At 34.6% G+C, this 21821-nt stretch overlaps 1 protein-coding gene across 1 annotated transcript; it reads right to left on the minus strand.

Moving 5' to 3' along the window:
- Positions 1-339: 339 nt before the first annotated feature.
- LOC132721679 (rho guanine nucleotide exchange factor 10-like) lies at positions 340-20634 on the minus strand. The gene is made up of 4 exons (XM_060706027.1): positions 20342-20634; positions 17121-17281; positions 11527-11663; positions 340-1513 (listed from the first exon to the last, which is right to left on the minus strand). Exons 1-4 carry the CDS (start codon positions 20548-20550, stop codon positions 1310-1312), a joined length of 711 nt encoding a protein of 236 aa, XP_060562010.1. The 5' UTR covers positions 20551-20634; the 3' UTR covers positions 340-1309.
- Positions 20635-21821: the final 1187 nt, after the last annotated feature.

Consider the following 21821-nt stretch of genomic DNA (forward strand, 5'->3'; position numbering starts at 1 on the left):
GAGTGATTTAAAGGTTGTCAAAACATCTAGTTTTAATTTTTATTCCAACATTACACAATAAAATTGGAATCAATTAAATCATTGTATACCCGATATTTAGGTGTGCTCAATTTTATTATTTTTTAAATATTTGATAATTGCTACACGGTATCTTTGTTGATATACTTAAACATCTTTTGAAGACACACAAAGTATATATCTTATGTTTTAAACCCTACACACTATAGGTGGACACAATTTGAATATTTAGTGACATTACAAACAAGAGGGCCATGGTGGCCCTGAGGTCGCTCACCTGTATATAGCCCCCCCCCCCCCCCACACACACACCCATAAGAAGATGTTTCATGCTAAACATCAAAGTTCTAGCTCATTAGGCTTTTCAAAAGAAGATTTTTTTAAGTTTTTGCTATACACATATAGTTAAAAACAATGACACCCCTGGGGCGGGGCCAATTTTGACCCCAGGGCTTTTATTTGAACAAACTTTGTAGACACTCACTAGAAGATGTTTCATGCTAAATATCTTAACTCTAGCTATTTGGGTTTTTCCAAAGAAGATTTTTTAAGTTTTTGCTATACACATATAAGGAAAATCAATGACCCCCGGGGCGGGGCCAATTTTGACCCCAGGGCTTTTATTTGAACAAACTTTGTAGACACTCACTAGAAGATGTTTCATGCTTAATATCTTAGCTTTTGCTCTTTGAGTTCTTTAAAAGAAGATTTTTTTAAAGTTTTTACTATATGCATATAGGGAAAATCAATGACCCCCCCGGGCGGGGCCAATTTTGCCCCAGGGCTTTTATTTGAACAAACTTGGTAGACACTTACTAGAAGATGTTTCGTGCCAAATATCTAAGCTCTAGCTCTTCGGGTTTTTTAAAAGAAGATATTTTAAGTTTTTTCTTTCAGTTGCCATGGCAACCAGAGTTCTGCATGGAATTAAATTCTTTGAACAATTTTTAAAGGTGACCACCAAAGGAACATTCCTGTGAAGTTTGGATGAAATTGGCTTAGTGGTTTATGAGGAGATGTCATTTAAAGTTAAAGTTTACGGACGCCGGACGAAAAGCGATCACAAAAGCTCACCCTGTCACTTTGTGACAGGTGAGCTAAAAAACCTGACAGTTTTTTAAGAAAGGACCAACTTTTCTTGTAACCTGAAATAGGATATGCAGCTTGCCACTTGCAGTTTGTAATTAAGACATATTCAGAACGAATTACATAGATTTCAATTAATTTTTGGGATAGAAATATTTTACTCTAACATGAGCATAGTATATATTTAAATAGCAAGTAAATGAGATTAACATATAAGTTTACCTTTAATGAATTCATGGACAGCAGTGCAGATATTGAAGTCCTGTAGCAGTCGCCTGCTCTCACTGTGGTACAGACAGATATTTGGCTGACCAATGAAAGATGCCCATACCCCAACACCAGTCTTCACTAAATACTCAAAATGTATTGTGTGGTCATCTTTCTCTGTAAGCTGATGCTCCACATTGTCCTAGAAGCAAAAACGAGTACACTGTTCTCATATACAGATCTATATATAGTAATAAAAGATATAAATAGTATATACATTGCTATATATAGTACCAAAAGATATAGATAAATGGCATAATTCAGAGTTCCAGATAACGTGCGTATCGGCATATTTTACGCTTCAAAATCAACTCAAAACGCACCATATTTGAAATTTCTTGCGTTCATTTACGTATGCTATAAATTAAATACGCAAAGAATGAAAAATCGAAGCGTATTTGGTGTGTACTTTCATTTTCGAAACAGCTGATTCCATATCCGTTTAACAGTTGACTGTGTTTTTTTTCCGTTAAATACCCGCAAAAATAACTCCTACTAATTTTCATTCTTTAATCCAGTCAAATTATGTCTTTATCGCATAGGCACTTGGAAAAATGTGTGGCTTGATTTCCTTTATAATTGCAAGGGTTTATTTATAAAGACTAACATCATGCTGCTTCCAAGCAAAAGCAAAGGAAAATTTACAATTTTTTTTTTAACACAACTGAGTTTCCTGCTAAAACAATTGTAAACCCAATTGTTGAAGACATTTTAGATAGCGTATTTAAAGTGAAAAGGGCGCACATAACTGTGAATCGCAATGCAACACTTGAAAATTGGCAAAAAAATTATCCTTGGCTGCAAATTTCAGAAACTGGTACAAACAAGCATTTGATAGTATTGCGGGCAATACAGTAGTCCCCTACCGGTCCCTCAAAAAGTTCTTTAATTGTCATACACTCCTGTGTATTGCCATTTATAATGAATTTGAGGATGAAGTCTGTATTTGAAAATATCGACCACAAAACATAACAAGAGCTGTCCGTAAGACAGCGCGCTCGACTTTTTTATTGCTTGCCAATAAAAAAAGTTTTTGCAGTAAAAGGCAATACAAGAATCTCTGTATTTTTAAAGTGAACAATGGCCATGAGCATTAAGATATTTAGTGAAGAATTATTTTACTGAATTGTGTGATACCCTTGAACACTGCAGCAAAGTTTGAAATGTTTAAGTCAAAAGAGGGCTGGTAAGAAAGAAAAAAAAACTGAGTTGAGCCTTAAATAAATTTAATAGTATTAAACCCACTTTGAGAGAATAAGGTATTTTTACGTCACTCAGAACACCTTGGTAATATCTCAAAGGGTTAAGGCAATAAGTGGATTTTACCCATATTCAATGTATTTTCTAAGTCAAAAAGGGGCATAATTCTGTCAAAAACCTTGACAGAGTTATGTCCTCTTGTCTGTTGATGAAGGTCGTGATGGTAAACAAGTATGGTCAGTTTCAAAGCAATACCTCCAATGGTTTTGAAATAAAGTGAGGTGGTACAAAAAACTTAACCAAGCTCAATACACTTTCTAAGTCAAAAAAGGGCCATAATTCTGTCAAAAACCTTGACAGAGTTATGTACTCTTGTCTGTAGATGGAGGTTATGATGGTGAACAAGTATGGTAAGTTTCAAAGCCATACTTGTAATACTTCTGAAATAAAGTGGGGTGGTACGAAAAACTTAACCAAGGTGTGACGCCAACGCCGACGCCGACGCCGGGGCGAGTAGGATAGCTCCCCTTTTCATAGAAAAGTCGAGCTAATAAAATAAGTTTGTCTATATCACAGTAATGTGTTAAGTTTCCATGCTTAGTAAGGAAATTATGTTTATACAACCTTGTCATATTATTACGATGCTGGATTTTGAAGTAAATCCTATAAGGAATGAAGAAGTTGGAGTGACAATACCAGTTTCTCGAAAAAGATCTAAGTTCAAGGGGGACATAATTCTGGAAATAGTCTTGCTAGAGTATTTAACCTTCTCAAAAATGTCGAGTGATAATAAGAAACATATATATGAAGTTTGAAGTAGATACATTAGGAAATAAAGAAGTTATTTAAAAAAGACAACATTTTTCCCCTAAAAAATCTAAGTTCAAGGGAGGTAATACTGATATTTTTTGTGCTAGAGTTATAAACCTTGTCACATATGATGTGGTTGATGACCAGAAACTTATATTTAAAGTTTGAAGTAAACACCTTAAGAAATAAAGAACATATAGTGAAAAAGCTGAAAAATTTAAATCAGAAATCTTGAAATTCAGGCTATTTGTTGCCATAGCAACCAGAATTTTCAACATAGGAAGAAAAGAAAAAGATGTGCATAATCTCCAGACTGCCATCTACCCATATTTAAAGTTTCATAAAAATATTTTCAGTACTTTTTGAGTTATCACTGGATCCAGTTTATGTGTTAAATTTGCCATATTTTCAGACTATTTGTTGCCATAGCAACCAGAATTTTCAACATAGGAAGAAGAAAAAAAGACGTGCATAATCTCCATACTGCCATCTATCCATATATCAAGTTTCATAAAAATATTTTCAGTACTTTTTGCGTTATCGCGGGATCCAGTTTTGTGGACGGACGGACTGACCGACTGACAGACTGACAGACAGACGGACAGACAGACAGACAGACAGACGGACGGAGGGTAAACCTAAAGTCCCCTCCGGTTAAACCGGTAGGGGACTAATAAGTTTGTCTATATCACAGTAATGTGTTAAGTTTCCATGCTTAGTAAGGAAATTATGTTTATACAACCTTGTCATATTATTACGATGTGGGATTTTAAAGTAAATCCTATGTTAGGAATGAAGAAGTTGGAGTGACAATACCAGTTTCTCGAAAAAAATGTAAGTTCAAGGGGGACATAATTCTGGAAATAGTCTTGCTAGAGTATTTAACCTTCTCAAAAATGTCGAGTGATAATAAGAAACATATATATGAAGTTTGAAGTAGATACATTAGGAAATAAAGAAGTTATTTAAAAAAGACAACATTTTTTCCCCTAAAAAATCTAAGTTCAAGGGAGGTAATACTGATATTTTTTGTGCTAGAGTTATAAACCTTGTCACATATGATGTGGCTGATGACCAGAAACTTATATTTAAAGTTTGAAGTAAACACCTTAAGAAATAAAGAACATATAGTGAAAAAGCTGAAAAATTTAAATCAGAAATCTTGAAATTCAGGCTATTTGTTGCCATAGCAACCAGAATTTTCAACATAGGAAGAAAAGAAAAAGATGTGCATAATCTCCAGACTGCCATCTACCCATATTTAAAGTTTCATAAAAATATTTTCAGTACTTTTTGAGTTATCACTGGATCCAGTTTATGTGTTAAATTTGCCATATTTTCAGACTATTTGTTGCCATAGCAACCAGAATTTTCAACATAGGAAGAAGAAAAAAAAGACGTGCATAATCTCCATACTGCCATCTATCCATATATCAAGTTTCATAAAAATATTTTCAGTACTTTTTGCGTTATCGCGGGATCCAGTTTTGTGGACGGACGGACGGACGGACTGACAGACTGACAGACAGACAGACAGACGGACGGAGGGTAAACCTAAAGTCCCCTCCGGTTAAACCGGTAGGGGACTAACAAAAAAGAATTGCTATATTTGGGTATATATGGACAATATTTGGGTGTATTTGGGTATTTCATGCCACGGTATTGAAGTGCGAATGAAATGTTTGACTTGTCATAAATTTAAAATTGGCAATCAGAATGTATGGGCTAAAGAAGGTGCAATTAGTATACAGAAATCGGCAATTGACAGGTGATTATTTGTAAAGTTATTGTTTATGTATTGTCACCGATTTTTGTTGTAAACAATGTAAAATACAAGAGCTGTCCGTAGGACAGCAATGCTGGACTATTCTTAGTACTTGATAGTAAAAAAAATGCTTGATACAATTACCACCTCCTGTTTACTTATGTCAATGGACTTTGAAAATATTTGAACTATTACAAAAACTTAAACGTAAGTTCTAAGTCTAAAAAGGGGCATAATTCTGTCAAAATGCCTGATACAGTTACCTCCTCCTGTTTACAGGTTGGGGTAATGATGGTGAACAAGTGTGCAAAGTTTCAAAGCCATATGTCAATAGACTTTGAAAATATTTGAACTATTACAAAAACTTTAACGTTAATTCTAAGTTGAAAAAGGGGCATAATTCTGTCAAAATGCTTGAAACAGTTACCTCCTCCTGTTTACAGGTTGGGGTAATGATGGTGAACAAGTGTGCAAAGTTTCAAAGCCATATGTCAATGGACTTTGAAAATATTTGAACTATTACAAAATCTTTAACGTAAATTCTAAGTCGAAAAAGGGGCATAATTCTGTCAAAATGCTTGAAACAGTTACCTCCTCCTGTTTACAGGTTGGGGTAATGATGGTAAACAAGTGTGCAAAGTTTCAAAGCCATATGTCAATGGACTTTGAAAATATTTGAACTATTACATAAGTGGTTACGCCGACGCAGTATAGTATTAAAAGAATTTATAGTATACGCATTGCTATATATAGTTCTTAAAGATATAAATGGCAAATACAGTGCTATATATAGTAAAAGAAGATATATATAGCATATACAGTGCTATATATAGTATTAAATGATATGAATAGTACATACAGTGCTATGCATAGTATTAAAAGATATAACTAGAAATGTGTCCATAGGACACGGGTGCCCAGGCACACTCCACAGATTTTCAATCTTATGTCTCTAGGTCAAATTTTTTTTTGGCTACATGTTCCCAAGTTGAAAACTAAAAATCTTTTATTAAGTAAAGGGCAAATACTACAAATACTGAATAAATCCACATGAAAACTCCAAGGTGGATAAGTACACATGCTGACCAACATTCTTGTAAACTTTTAGGCCTACAGGTCAAATACTTTTCGAGTTACGTGCAACACAAGTTGAATATTGTAAATTTTTACTAAGTCAAGGGCAATAACTCTAAAAATACTAAATATATCCACATAAAAATACCCAGGTGCAAAACTTCACATGCTGATCAACATTCCAGTGAGGTTTCATGACTCTAGGTCATATATTTTTTTAAGTTACGTGCAACACAAGTTGAAAATTGCAAATTTTTACTAAGTCAAGGGCAATTACTCTAAAAATACTAAATATATCCACATGAAAATACCCAGGTGCAAAACTTCACATGCTGATGAACATTCCTGTAAGGTTTCATAACTCTAGGCCAATTACTTTTTTAGCTACGTGCGACACAAAAAAAGAACCGACAGACGGAGAGATGGGCGGAAGGACTGACAGACAGACAAGGGTAAATCTAAATGCACCCCCCCCCCCTATAGTGGAGGCACAAAAAGAATATACATTGCTATATATAGTAATAAAAGATATGAATAGTACATACAGTGCTATAATAGTAATAAAAGATATAAATAATAAAAACATTGATATACATATATAGTAATATTAATAGTATATACAGAATAAAAGATATGAACAGCTCATTATTACAGTACAATATAATTATGGTAATAAGAAATATATAAATAGCAATATGCACTACAAATCATGATGTCACAAAGTTCTTGTTGAAAATAATTCTGTAAAATTTAACGAAAAAAAGGTAAAATTTTAAAATGATATGTGCAGATATTCATGTGCTTCTCATGATGATGCACACTTTACTCATGACAGTGTGTAATTCTGATGATAATTCCATTTATTTAATTTATATTTTTTCATCCAAAATTATTTCCAAAATTCTTTGCTACATGTATATAACGCTTGTAATTGTAATTATTATACAACAGATTTCAATATGTTAATGAAAGATAAATAAGTCATCGATTTCAGTATGTTAATGAAAAATAAATTAATCATTTGAAGTTAAATACCCAAGGGTTGGGTCAATTTGACCCCAGGGGCATGACTTATAATACTTTTGTAAACAATATTAAAGATGATGCTACATCACAGTAACTCAAAGGGGGTATTTTAGGCCTCAGGGGCATGATTTATATGAATTAAGGATGGCAACGAGTAACCGGTTAAATAGAATACTCGATCGAACGTCCGAATATCGGTTAACAAAATTGATTATTGATTACTCGGAAAAAAATATTGAATTTCTACTTTTTTGCAGTTTAGAAAGGTAAGTTCAGAAATTCGGAATTGTACAAGTAACTATATAAATACTTGTTAAATGCAATCAAAACATCCTTGCAGAGGTGTGAAAATGATATCATATAATTAATGAGACGATCAGCAATTTGACACACGTATGGGATGTGTCGTTAACGTCACTTGGCCTCTTATGATTTTTAATCGCCTTAAAATATTAGACAGTTTGAAGCGTATTTGCATTTGCGCTTCAAGTTCATCCGGTATTTTAGGGAGAAAATTTATAGGTACATAAAAAATGCTGTCTTTAACATTTCTTATGTTTATATCTTTATATTTCTTGCAGTCCTATTTATAGTTAAATAGAAAACAAAAGTAGCATACAGATTGTGTTGATATTGATTGTGTGATAAAACTTTAAAGATCATTAATAATCATCCGATAATCGAGTACTCGATCGGAAAAAAGACTGAGTACTAGAGTATTGATTTTGGTATCCGTTGCCAAATCACCTTTATTGAAAACAAATCACCATGTAATAAGATGACCCATTTTAAGCTCGTCTGAGACAGGATTGAGATAAACATTCTGACAAAGTTTTATGAAAATCTAATTAAAAATTGTGAACTCTAAAGTGTTAACGAGATTTTTATTTGATCAGCTGACCTAGATTTTGACAAAATGACCCACTTTCGAAAATGGCAGCATTAAATCTTACAGCTATGAGAGGCAAGTTATTCAAAGTTAGAGAATCTTTAGAGAACTAGAACTAAATGTGATTAATATCCTCGCAAGACTGCTTCAGTCATGAGAAAGTTTCTAGTAACAGAATACCTAATAAAAGAATTGAACTAGAGTTATGGTTGTGTGGCAGTTAAAGATAGTTGTGGTTATGGTATGTTGCATTTCCTTTCAATGTGGTTAATTAATGATAAAGTTTTATTGAATAACTCTGTAATAAGTCCAGCACTAAGGGAAATAACTATGTAATTTGTCTAAATAGAGTTATGGTTCTTATGTCCTGCACTTCATCTCAATGTGCTTGGCCATTGTATGAAGTTTCATTGAATTCCAACCATTTATTTTCATGTTATGCACTGAACAATAACAAGAGAGCCATGATGGCCCTGAGGTCGCTCACCTGTATATAGCCCTCCAAACCCCCACCCCATCCCCCAACGTTGCAGGGCCAATTTAACCCAAGGGCTTTTATTTGCACAAACTTGGTAGACACCCATAAGAAGATGTTTCATGCAAAACATCTAAGCTCTAGCTCATTGGGCTTTTTAACAGAAGATTTTTTAAATAGATATAGTTAAAAACAATGTCACCCCTGGGGCCGGGCCAATTTTGACCCCAGGGCTTTTATTTGAACAAACTTGGTAGACATCCATTAGAACATGTTTCATGTTAAATATCTTAGCTCTTTCTTTTGGTTCTTTAAAAGAAAATTTTTTAAGTTTTTACTATATGCATATAGGGAAAATCAATGACCCCCTGGGGCGGACCAATTTTGACCCCAGGGCTTTTATTTGAACAAACTTGGTAGACATCTATTAGAACATGTTTATGCTCAATATCTTAGCCATAGCTATTTGAGTTCTTTAAAAAAGATTTCTTAAGTTTTTACTATATGCATATAGGGAAAATCAATGACCCCCCCCCAGGGCGGGGCCAATTTTGACCCCAGCGCTTTTATTTGAACAAACTTTGTAAACACCCATTAGAACATGTTTCATGCTAAATATCTTTGCTCTTTGGGTTCTTTAAAAGAAGATTTTTTAAGTTTTTACTATATGCATATAGGGAAAATCAATGACCCCCCGGGGCGGGGCCAATTTTGACCCCAGGGCTTTTATTTGCAGAAACTTGGTAGACACTCACTAGAAGATGTTTCATGCCAAATATCTAAGCTCTAGCTCTTATGGTTTTTTAAAAAGAAGATATTTAAAGTTTTTTTCTTTCGGTTGCCATGACAACCAGAGTTCTGCATGGAATTAAATTCTTTGAACAATTTTTAAAGGTGACCTCCAAAGGAACATTCCTGTGAAGTTTGGATGAAATTGGCTTAGTGGTTTATGAGGAGATGTCATTTAAAGTAAAAGTTTACGGACGGACGCCGGCCGGACGCCGGACGGATGGACGCTGGACGAAAAGCGATCACAAAAGCTCACCCTGTCACTTTGTGACAGGTGAGCTAAAAGTAACAAAGGACAAAAACTCTTAAATGAGTAAAGAAAGAGTTATGGTTTATGTGCACAGCCTTTCATCTCAATATACTTGACCATTGTCTGAAATTGTATTGAATTCCAGTAGATTTTATGTTATACTTTGCAACAAAGAAAAGTAACAAAGGGCAATCACTCTATCACTACTCTGGATAGAATAATGGCTCTTGTGCACTGCACTTCCTCTTATTTAGCATGAAGTGCATTGAATTCAAACCATTTATTTTCAAGTAATGCACTGGATAAGATAACATATCAAACAGCAATAACTCGTGTGATTAGCCAAGATGGAGTTATGGTTCTTGTGTACTGCATTTTTGCTCAATGTGCTTGACCTTTGTATGAAGTTGTATTGAATTCCAACCAGTTGTTTTCATCTTATGCCCTGGACAAGAAAAAATCAATGGAAAAGTAACAAAGGACAATAATTCTACAATTAATCTGGATTAGAGTTATGGTTCTTGTGCACTGCACTTCCTTATTGTGCTGAAGCTGTTTTGAATTAAAACTAGAACTGCCACTGCCATGACGTGTATACCCCAACATACCCCATGGTCAAAATCAACAGTGGCCATTCAGAGCTAAAGGACAACCTCCCTGCCAAATCTAAGGTTGCTAAGCCAGTGTGTTGCTTATTTATGTACTCTACATGCTTCAAATGTGAAAATGTCAAAATCAATACACTGCAGACAGGCATTCTTAAGCATTTGATTTTGAGCAGACAAGCTTTTATATTAAAACTTTTGTGTGACTGTAAGTCAAAGGAATCTCAAATAATTGGGCAGACAAGCTTTTTTTAGTCAAGGCCCCTGCAACCTTAAATTTTGACACAGTGACCTCAAATCAACAGAGGTCATTTACTAATCAAGACCAATCTCAATACAAAATATGAAGACTGTAGGTCAAAAGAATCTTAATTCATTGGATGGACAAGCTTTTTATAGTCAAGGCCCCTGTGACCTTGACCTTTGACCCAGTGACCTCAAAATCAATAGGAGTCATCTGCTAATCATGACCAATCTAAAAACGAAATATGAAGACTGTGGGCCAAAGGAATCTTTAGTGATTGGGCAGACAAGGAAAAACTGCCGGATGGCCGGATAGGAGGCCATCCAGATGGATAAGCTGAATCCAGTATTACCTCCTTACAACTTTGTTGTGCAGGGGTATAACCAGTACTTTTCAAGTTATGCTCCAGACAGGGAAAAATATCAAAGGGCAATAACTTGTCACAATGGAGTTATGGTTCTTGTGCACTGCACGTCCTCTTAATATGCTTGACCATTGTATTTAGTTGTTTTGAATTCCAACCATTAGTCTTCAAGCTAGCTTCGGACAAAAAAAGCAATGGAAAAGTAACAAAGAACAATAACTTGGTTCTTGTGCACTGCGCTTCCTATTATTTTGCTTGACCATTGTATGAACTTGTTTGACCATTGTATGAACTTGTTTTGAATTCCAAGTTATGCTCCAGACAAAGAAAAGTAAAAAGGACAATAACTCTGTAATTAGTAAAGATAGAGTTATGGTTCTTGTGCATTGCACTTTCTCTAAATGTGCTTTGTATGAACATGTTGAAGTTGTATTGAATTCCAGCCATTAGTCTTCAAGTCTCTGGACAAGGAAAATGCAACAGACTGCTTGACCGACCGACCAACCACTTGTAGACTCCTAGTTAACCTCCCAAACTTTGTTTTGGGGGGGGGTATAATAAGAGCTGCTATTTTCATAGATACAATACACATATCTTTATCATATACCTGAAACTAACATATGTTGTTATCAGTGATATACATTAAACATTCTATTTCATAAACCTGAATCTCGTATGTGTCTATATCAATGATATAGATTTTTGTTCCGCAAGCTGCCCACATATTATCTCCTACACAGATAAGGGAGGTAACAGGATTCAATCCTAGAGTTATTCTCCTTGATTCACTCCAAACACCATCTGAAAAGAAACGTTTTGTAACAATTTTTTAATCTGCTGAATATGTAACTATATACAGTCTGCTCTATGTTTAAGCGATTTCAATATCAAAATAGAAAAATAAAGTTACAAATAGTGAAGAACCTGGTAGGACTTAAAGGATCTAAGGGCATGTCTGACTTTGTAATGGTGGAAATGCTACTCATGTTTGGTTCCAACAGGTTAAAGTTTAAGTTCAATTAACATTATCACTAGATCTTTTATGATTTGAACAAGAAGAGTTTAGGTCTTTGATGACAAACTTATTGTTTTGATATTATACTGTAATCCAAGTGGCCTAGGCCTATGATCTTTTGGGCTGAAAATTATTATGGCAGATAAAACTCATGTACATACAAAGTTTCAAGGTTCTAGGTCAATGCACTCTGCTTGAATGGCCAATTAAATGTTTTGAAAGGCACAGTTACCTTACCTTTACGCTAAATACGGGTGTGCCAGAAAGAAATCATTAAGATACATCTAGGCCAATGCACTTTGTTAAATGGCCAGTTTTGTGTTTGCTATTTCAGGTCCCAGTGACACACAAGGATACATACATGTATTTATAAATGTAGATCAGTTAAATAAAGAACCCCTAACTAGGACCATTTAAAATTTGTATAAGCTTGCCCATATAAAGGTTCAATATTGCTGCAAAGGTAAATGAACAAAACAGACACAAGCCCTACAATGGTCACTAACAGCTCTCCCCTTATAACACCAGTAAAAGATGGTTTCAAGTGCAGTAAATCAAATGTAAACTTTAAAACAAGATTGCATTTGTGAAAAGTGCTATGACATCTTATTAACACAACATTAAATAGGAACAGAATTTCTTTGTTTCTATACAATTGAAGATTGCCATAATGCATAGATCCCTGACCCATCTTATTATTTTCTGATAAGTGGTTAAATCTATTGTTATTCAAATAAAAGATAGAAGTAGGAATCTATCAATGCAGTTTAGTCTAGTGAATTTGGTGGTGAAGGTCATATTTCACATGGCCTAAATTTCATGACTGTACAACAAAGGACAACAAAGTAAGACACTTTGTCAAAATCTAGGTGAGCTGATAACAAAGTTTACTTAACATCTTAATCTGTGCACATGGTTCAAATTTCATAGCTGTACATGAAAGGACAAGAAAGTAATCACATCATCAAAATCTAGGTCACCTGATATCACAGTTCAATTTTACAACAAAACCTGTGCACATTCCAAATTTCATGGCTATACATCAAAGGACAAGAAAGTAAGTCACTGTGCCCTTGGGCAAGGTTAAACTTTGACCCAAGAGTTTAATTCAAACAATCTTGATACAGGTCTACAAAACAACGTTTCATGTCAAATATCTAAGCTGTAGCTTTCTCAAATTCAGAAAACAATTGTTTTACTATGTGTACATAATGAAAATTAATGCCCCCGGGCAGGGCCAATTTTGGCACCAGGGGAACAACTTGAACAACTTTGGTAGAGGACCTATATTATTTAGCAAACATCAAAGCGCTAAGCCTTATACCTTCGAATAAGAAATTCTTTTATTTTTTTACAAAATGTACATAGTGAAAATCAATGACCTCCGGGATGGGGCCAATTTTGACCTTAGGGCTATAATTTGAACAACCTTGGTAGAGGTCTACCAGACAATGCCTTATGCAAGATATCTATGCTCTAGGCCTTATGGATCTTTACAAGAAGATTTTTTCAATTTATTCTTGGATTCATTTTGATTGTCATGGCAACCAGATTTCTGAATGGAAAGAACAGCTTTGAAAGCCCTTCACCCAAGGATCAATCCTGCCAAGTTTGGTTGAAATAAGACAAGTGGTTTTTCACAAGAAGATTTTTTAAGTTCATATATCATCTATAAAACACACAAACATACATACACACAAACACACACACACACACACACAGGTGAATCGCTATATGCCACCATATAGCAGATGCTGCTGCGGTGGCATAATAAAACTTCTGTCATTATCAATATTAACATTAATCATTTAAAATCATAAACTAGAAATGTGTCATCATGCCACGGATGCCCCCGCATGCAGCCAAAATTTCAGATGTTATAATATTTAGTTCCAAATTTGTTTGCACAAATTATTTTTTTCATTTGCAGTTCAAAGCCCTTAAAACTTTTCAATGTTAACACAAACCATTTTCATACAATGTTCAAAGCACTGAAATTATTTAGTCTTAACCTTTTGAAAATAGCGTATTTCATATTTGTAGCCAAAATAATGGCTACATACATTTCCACAAAAGTATGAGTGCTGAAACTGAAAGTTCAAAATTTTTCCAACATTCAAGAAAGATAAGTTTGTCCAAAATCATTGAACCACGACCAAATTCAAACTTTCCACAAAAGTATGAGTGCTGAAACTGAAAGTTTAAAATTTTTCCAACATTCAAGAAAGATAAGTTTGTCCAAAATCATTGAACCACGACCAAATTCAAACTTAAACTGCTTATTCCTAAGATGTATCTATATTATTTTCAAAGTGAAAGGGACATAACTCTGCCAAAAAATCATCGAACCATGACCAAATTCCAACTTGAACTGCCCATTCCTTTGACATATCCATATGTCAAATTTGAGTTGAATATGTAACACTGTTGGGTAGATAATGAACAGAAACTGTAAATTTCATATTATTTTCAAAGTAAAAGGGGCATTACTCTGCCAAAAATCATTGAACCATGACCAAATTCGAACTTGGCCTGGGCATTCAAAAAACGTATCCATATGTTTAATTTGAGTTGAATGTGTTGTACTGTTGGGGAGATAATAAATAGAAACTGAAAATTTCATATTATTTTCAAAGTGAAAGGGGCATAACTCTGCCAAAAATCATTGAACCACGACCAAATTTGAACTTGACCTGCGCATTCCTTTGATGTATCCATATGTCAAGTTTGAGTTGAATGTGTTGTACCGTTGGGGAGATAATGAATGGAAACTGAAAATTTCATATTATTTTCAAAGTGAAAGGGGCATAACTCTGCCAAAAATCATCGAACCATGACCAAATTCGAACTTGACCTGTATTTTCTCAAGACATATCCATATGTCAAATTTGAGTTGAATGTGTTGTACCTTTGTGGAGATAATGAACGGAAACTGAAAATTTCATATTATTTTCAAAGTAAAAGGGGCATAACTCTGCCAAATATCATCAAACCATGACCAAATTCGAACTCGACCTGTATTTTCTCATGACATATCCATATGTCAAGTTTGAGTTGAATGTGTTGTATCGTTGGGGAGATAATGAACGGAAACTGAAAATTTCATATTATTTTAAAGTAAAAGGGGCATAACTCTGCCAAAAATCATCGAACCATGACCAAATTAAAACTTGACCTGTATTTTCTCATGACATATCAATATGTCAAATTTGAGTTGAATGTGTGCAACCGTTACTTAGATAATGAACGGAAACTGATGATGACAGAATGACGGAATGACGGAAGGACGGAATGACGGAAGGAAGGAAGGACGGAACAGGGTAACACTATATGCCCCGGCCATTACATGGCGGGGGCATAAAAATTGTATTTGCAGCAGAGGATAACAATAATATTTATTTGATATTGGCCACTCTCCCCTAATCACAAGCTATCCAGATGGCTTCCAGCCAATACAGAATGTCGGTAGTTCTACTCAGGTTGCCTTTCTTGCCTAGAATAATGTTCAGAGGGGCACCTGAGGTTTTCTTTCACCAGTAAAGCTGGAAAGTCACCATATGTCCTAAACTGGGTTGGTGTGACAAATATATTATGATATTGAAATATTATTTAATTGTTTTGAGTGAATATGAAATACATTGCACTTGCTTATGGTAACCTATAATATTTTCTCATATTCAAATTTCTCAAATTCTCATTTTGATATGAGACATTTTTTAATATTACTCGAAATTCATCATACCCAATTTCAAAAGTTTTGTGATCAAACTACTGAAACAATACTTGAAATTACACATAAGCTGAGTTAGATGACATTACTGCCAAGTCTGACAGTTATCTGCTGTGTAATCTATGAGGCATGATCAAAAAGTTCTTGGCCCGATATACTTCTAGCCACTACACTGACATTTACACACAATACGTTGATACTGATATCTTATTGAAGTTTACTGACCGAGTTACGGTTTTACACAGAATAAAAAACATAAAACACACTTTGATCAGTAGAGGGGTGTGTCATTTAGACCAAATGGAGAAAGTTGAAATCAGAGCCGTCATTATGTACCTCTGTAAGAAAGGAATGTTCCCCATGGAAATCCATGAAGACTTCATGGATACACTTGGGAAGGAGTCCCCTTCCTATAGCACTGTCAAAAATGGGCTGCTAAATTTAAGAGGGGCAGGGAGAGCATTGAAGGTGATGAGCAGCCTTGCAGCTGAAGCTGTGCACCGTCTGGTAATGTGCTACAGAAGGGGAGACCTGCGAAGAATTGCATAAGCTTTGGTTCAGTTCAGGCAATTCTGAATGATGTCTATGGCATGTCTAAGGTTTCGGCTAGATGGGTCCCCAGAGAGTTGACTGATGACCAGAAATGGACCAGACCTGACATTTCAAGATATCTTCTGTTTTGCTACGAGGATGAACCTGATTTTATCTTGTAACTCAGGATGAAATATGCATCCATCAATTTGATATGAAATCAAAGAAACAAAGCATACAGTGGAATCACCCTGATTCAGCCCCTACAAAAGAAATTCAAGAGGGTGTCATCAACATGGAGGATGATAGCTTCAATTTTTTCGGATAGTCAGGAGACAATCATGATTGACTATTTTGATCAAGAGCATACCATAAACAGTATGTACTACGCAGATGAATTGAGACATCTGGGTCAAGAAATGGCGCATAAAATGAGGGGCAAACTGATTCAAGGCATTCTACTCCTGCACGACACTGCGTCAGCTAACACATCCCAAGTTGTGATGGCTGCTGCAACTGACTGCCGCTTTGAAATTCTTCCCCATCCCCTATATTATCCGGGCTTGGTCCCCTCTGACTTCCACCTGTTTCCGATACTGAAAACCAAGCTTTGTGGTAGATGTTTTGGAAGCAATGAAGGTGTCATGGAGGTGGTCAATGCGTTCTATGAGGACCAAAATAGAAAGTTCTATTTTAACTGGTTTAACAAGCTGGAGCACTAGTGGGCAAAGTGCATTGATGTAGAGGGCAATTATATTGAAAAGTAAGACCATAAGTTGAGTTCTTTGACTACCGGAAGTACATCGGACCAAGAACTTTTTGATAATCCTGGTACTTTGTTATATCCATCAATGTTTAGAGCAAAAACCGATATTACATATTTCATTTCATTTAAAACAGTGTGATATCATATATATTTCACTGATCTCACTGTAACTTCACAACAAAAGCATAAGATAAGATAATAATTATTAATACAAACCATCATTTCTGGAGAAAATGATCACCTTCCCATTCCTATTTCCACAAAACATAAGATCGTCAATGTATCTCATAGAGATAGTTATACAGCCAACTTCAAATGTATAAATACAGTGTCTATGTAAGTCTGCTTGCCTTTCACTTAGCATAAATACTTGGATCCTGTAATTACAGTAGAAAAGTTCTTAAGTTCTAGTGTCTGACCCTTGAAATTACTAAAGTAAAAGAAAGATGGTGCTTCATTTTCTCTTGAATTATACTGGTAGTACAAGTACCTTGAAAATTCAAATTTACCTATATGATCATAAACAGCCAATGAAAAGCTACAAGGTTTAGACTGGCTTACATGATTAATTACAAAATGTAACAAGAGCTGTCACAGGAGACAGCCAAGCTCCACTAATAAAATACTGGACGCAGTAAGGAGGCCAAACTTATGATGAAAGAAAAACGAATTATGTATAATTATGTATTAAGTTATAGTAAAAAATATATCATTTGTTAATATAAATTCCAAGATCAAGGGGAATAATTCTAGAAATAGTCATGCTATAGTTATGAACCTTGTCACACAACATGTGTTTGATGATAACTAAGTTCAAAGACAGATAAATCTGTAAATATTGCTTCAAGAGTTACGAACATTGTCACATAAAATGTAATTGATTATAAAGAATAAGTATTTGAAGTTTCAGGTAGATAGATACCTTTAAAACTAAAAAAGTTATAGTAAAAAATAACATTTTTCTAGTAAAAAAAATCTAAGTTTATTGGGAGATAATTTGCAATATTAGTACTAGAGTTATGAACGTTGTCACATAAGATGTGGATGATGATAAGGTACATATATTTGAAGTATGAAGTTGATCCCTTTAGAAATAAATAAGTAACAGTAAAAAATAATATTTTTTAAGGAAAGTTCTAAGTTCAAGGGGAGATAAATCTAAAAATATTGGTGATAGAGTTATGAACCTTGTCACATAAGATGGGATGATGATAAGGTACATAAACTTGAAGTATGAGGTTGATCCCTTAAGAAATAAAGAAGTAACAGTAAAAAATAGTATTTTTTGAGGCAAATTCTAAGTTCAAGGGGAGATAAATTTGAAAATATTGGTGTTAGACCTTGTCACATAAGATAAGGTACATGTATTTGAAGTATGAAGTTGATCCCTTTAGAAACAAGAGGGCCATGATGGCCCTGAGGTCGCTCACCTGTATATAGGCCCGAAACCCCCACACCCCCCCCCCCCAAAGTTGCAGGGCCAATTTAACCCAAGGGCTTTTATTTGCACAAACTTGGTAGACACCCATAAGAAGATGTTTCATGCTAAACATTTAAGCTCTAGCTCATTGGGCTTTTTAAAAGAAGATTTTTTTAAAGTTTTTACTATACGCATATAGTTAAAATCAACGACGCCCGGGGCGGGGCCAATTTTGACCCCAGGGCTTTTATTTGAACAAACTTTGTAGACAGTCACTAGAAGATGTTTCATGCTTAATATCTAAACTGTAGCTATTTGGGTTTTTTCAAAGAAGATTTTTTAAGTTTTTGCTATATACATATAAGGAAAATCAATGACCCCCCTGGGGCGGGGCCAATTTTGACCCCAGGGCTTTTATTTGAACAAACTTGGTAGACACCCATTAGAACATGTTTCATGCTTAATATCTTAGCTCTAGCTCTTTGAGTTCTTTAAAAGAAATTTTTTTAAGTTTTTACTATATGCATATTGGGAAAATGAATGACCCTCTGGGGCGGGGCCAATTTTGACCCCAGGGCTTTTATTTGAACAAACTTGGTAGACACTTCTTAGAACATGTTTCATGCTAAATATCTTAGCTCTAACTCTTTTGGTTCTTTAAAAGAAGATTTTAAGTTTTTACTATATGCATATAGGAAAAATCAATGACCCCCCTGGGGCGCGGCCAATTTTGACCCCGGGGCTTTTATTTGAACAAACTTGGTAGACACCTATTAGAACATGTTTGATGCTCAATATCTTAGCCATAGCTCTTTGAGTTCTTTAAAAGAAGATTTTTTAAGTTTTTACTATATGCATATAGGGAAATTCAATGACCCCTGGGGCGGGGCCAATTTTGACCCCAGGGCTTTTATTTGAACAAACTTGGTAGACACCCATTAGAACATGTTTCATGCTAAATATCTTAGCTCTAGCTCTTTGGGTTTTTTAAAAGAAGATTTTTTAAGTTTTTACTATATGCATATAGGGAAAATCAATGACCCCCCGGGGCGGGGCCAATTTTGACCCCAGGGCTTTTATTTCAACAAAATAAAGTTTTTTCTTTCGGTTGCCATGGCAACCAGAGTTCTGCATGGAATTAAATTCTTTGAACAATTTTTAAAGGTGACCACCAAAGGAACATTCCTGTGAAGTTTGGATGAAATTGGCTTAGTGGTTTATGAGATGTCATTTAAAGTAAAAGTTTACGGACGGACGACGGACGGACGGACGGACGACGGACGGACGCCGGACGAAAAGCGATCACAAAAGCTCACCCTGTCACTTTGTGACAGGTGAGCTAATAAATAAGTAACAGTATAAAATAGTATTTTTTGAGGAAAATTCTAAGTTCAAGGGGAGATAAATCTGAAAATATTGGTGCTAGAGTTATGAACCTTGACAAATAAGATGGGGATGATGATAAGGTACATATGTTTGAAGTATGAGATTGATCCCTGAAGAAATAAAGAAGTGACAGTAAGAAATAGTATTATTTAAGGAAAATTCTAAGTTCAAGGGGAGATAAATCTGAAAATATTGGTGCTAGAGTTATGAACCTTATCACATAAGATGAGGATGATGATAAAGTACATATATTTGAAGTATGAGGTTGATCCCTTAAGAAATAAAGAAGTAACAGTAAGAAATAGTATTTTTTAAGGAAAACTCTAAGTTCAAGGGGAGATAAATCTAAAATATTGGTGCTAGAGTTATGAACCTTATCACATAAGATGTGGTTGATGATAAGGAGCATATATTTGAAGTTTGAAGTTTATACCTTAAGAAATGACAAAGTAATGGTAAAAAATATTTTACTGCACCAAAACTTTAATCTGAAATCTGGACGTGGACTCCGACGCCGGGGCGAGTAGGACAGCTCTCCATAAACTTCGTATAGTCGAGCTAAAAATAAGTGTTTTAAACAGCTGATCAGCTAGGAAGTTTCAGACTTGTTCCCAGATTTTCAAAAACTTACTCCGAGTCTGATGTACTCATCCAGACTGTGTCTTCTTCAAATGCTGCCTTTGATCTGACCCTGGCATAACCTGGCACAGTCTCGACACATATAATCATACATTTAGTGGCCTGAAATGATTCTATTAGAGATGGCTTGTCTGTATGAAGAGATACAACAGAGACTTGACCATGACCTTCATTGGAGGAGCAAATCCACAGATGTTCCATAGAACCTTCATTTTTCTTTGGAAAGTACACCTTCACACCACATGATACCTGATTGTAAATGAAAGCATGACTCTAAAATAACATAATATTTGTAACTTGAAAGTTTTTTCAGAATACTATAATTATGTACCATGCATATCTTGAGCAGCATTCAGTCAACGTTTTAACACATATTCTTAGTGTAGGTACTTGGGCTAACATAACATCACCTTTTTGAAAAACTCATACAGATGTGACACATAAAAGTGACCACTCTGTGAAAATAACAGTATCAATTTGCCAAATAGACAGTGGTCATTTGTCACATAAAAGCAAAGGTCAATTCAGTAAGATCAACTACAGTAAATTATAATGGTGACTGGCTGCCAAAATTGCAAGTGGTAACATAAACAACATAAAAATATAAATAAAACATAAATAAATAATGAGATAAATGATCCATTTTATGTAGGTCTAGATTAAACTTGTGGCAACATTTCAGACTTGGCTCACAATTTGCAGTCAGTTTTTCCAGAAAAATTATTTTATTAAGGAAAAAAAAAATGACCTGAAATTAAAAAAGCATTACAATGCTCAATTTATTTATGATTTGATTTCTTGGTTTGCTTTTTCACATATTTCTGACTTAAGTGCCCAAACTAATCTTTGTAAGAGTTTCAATTTCATGTGTTTATGCTTTTTGATCTCAGTGACGTTCCTTTAATAGTTTTTTTAAATGGTTAAATCCCTTATGAGAAATGAGGCACTTGCATAATTGAAAAATTTATATAGGTTTTTAATATAAAAATGTATATATACAAAATCTATTATAATTTATAATATTTATGTTAATTGTTTTTTATAGAAAAATGCAGGGTTTGAGCTCAGATGCACAATTATATAATCACTGAGGAATTTGAAGTTCTCTGTGATTTTTTTCAAAGCTTTTGTATGATTAACCATTCATTATTTTTCAACAAAGCAAGAACAGTTAATATATATTTTCATTGTTACCTGGTAAGATAATCAATAAAGATATACAAGTAAATGGGATATAATCTAGATGAATGGTTATGAAACTTCGAAGGCAAAATTATATTGTTTAAAGGGTTTAAATCTCAAAGTACTAACTCAAAACACAAGAAAGTATCAGAGTACTAAAATCTTTGTCATTTGTTTCAAAATTAAAGTGAGCATCTGGACATGTCCGTATTTTCAAAATTTCAAACGTTTAGCACTCAATAAACAAGATTGCATTTGAGAAAAATGCTATGCCACCGCATTAATACAAC

Source organism: Ruditapes philippinarum, unplaced genomic scaffold, assembly GCF_026571515.1.
Source record: "Ruditapes philippinarum isolate M1 unplaced genomic scaffold, ASM2657151v2 ctg9073_1_1_1_1, whole genome shotgun sequence".
Classification (NCBI taxonomy): Eukaryota; Metazoa; Mollusca; class Bivalvia; order Venerida; family Veneridae; genus Ruditapes; species Ruditapes philippinarum.

Excerpts from the sequence above, each read along its gene's own strand:
- LOC132721679 (XM_060706027.1), bottom strand. The coding sequence starts at position 20,550 with ATGGAACATCTGTGGATTTGCTCCTCCAATGAAGGTCATGGTCAAGTC. Across the intron at positions 11,664-17,120 it reads CATTTTCTCCAGAAATGATG|ATGGTGTTTGGAGTGAATCA; the intron begins GTTTGTATTAAT and ends GTTTCTTTTCAG. Across the intron at positions 1,514-11,526 it reads TAGACACATACGAGATTCAG|GACAATGTGGAGCATCAGCT; the intron begins GTTTATGAAATA and ends TTTTGCTTCTAG.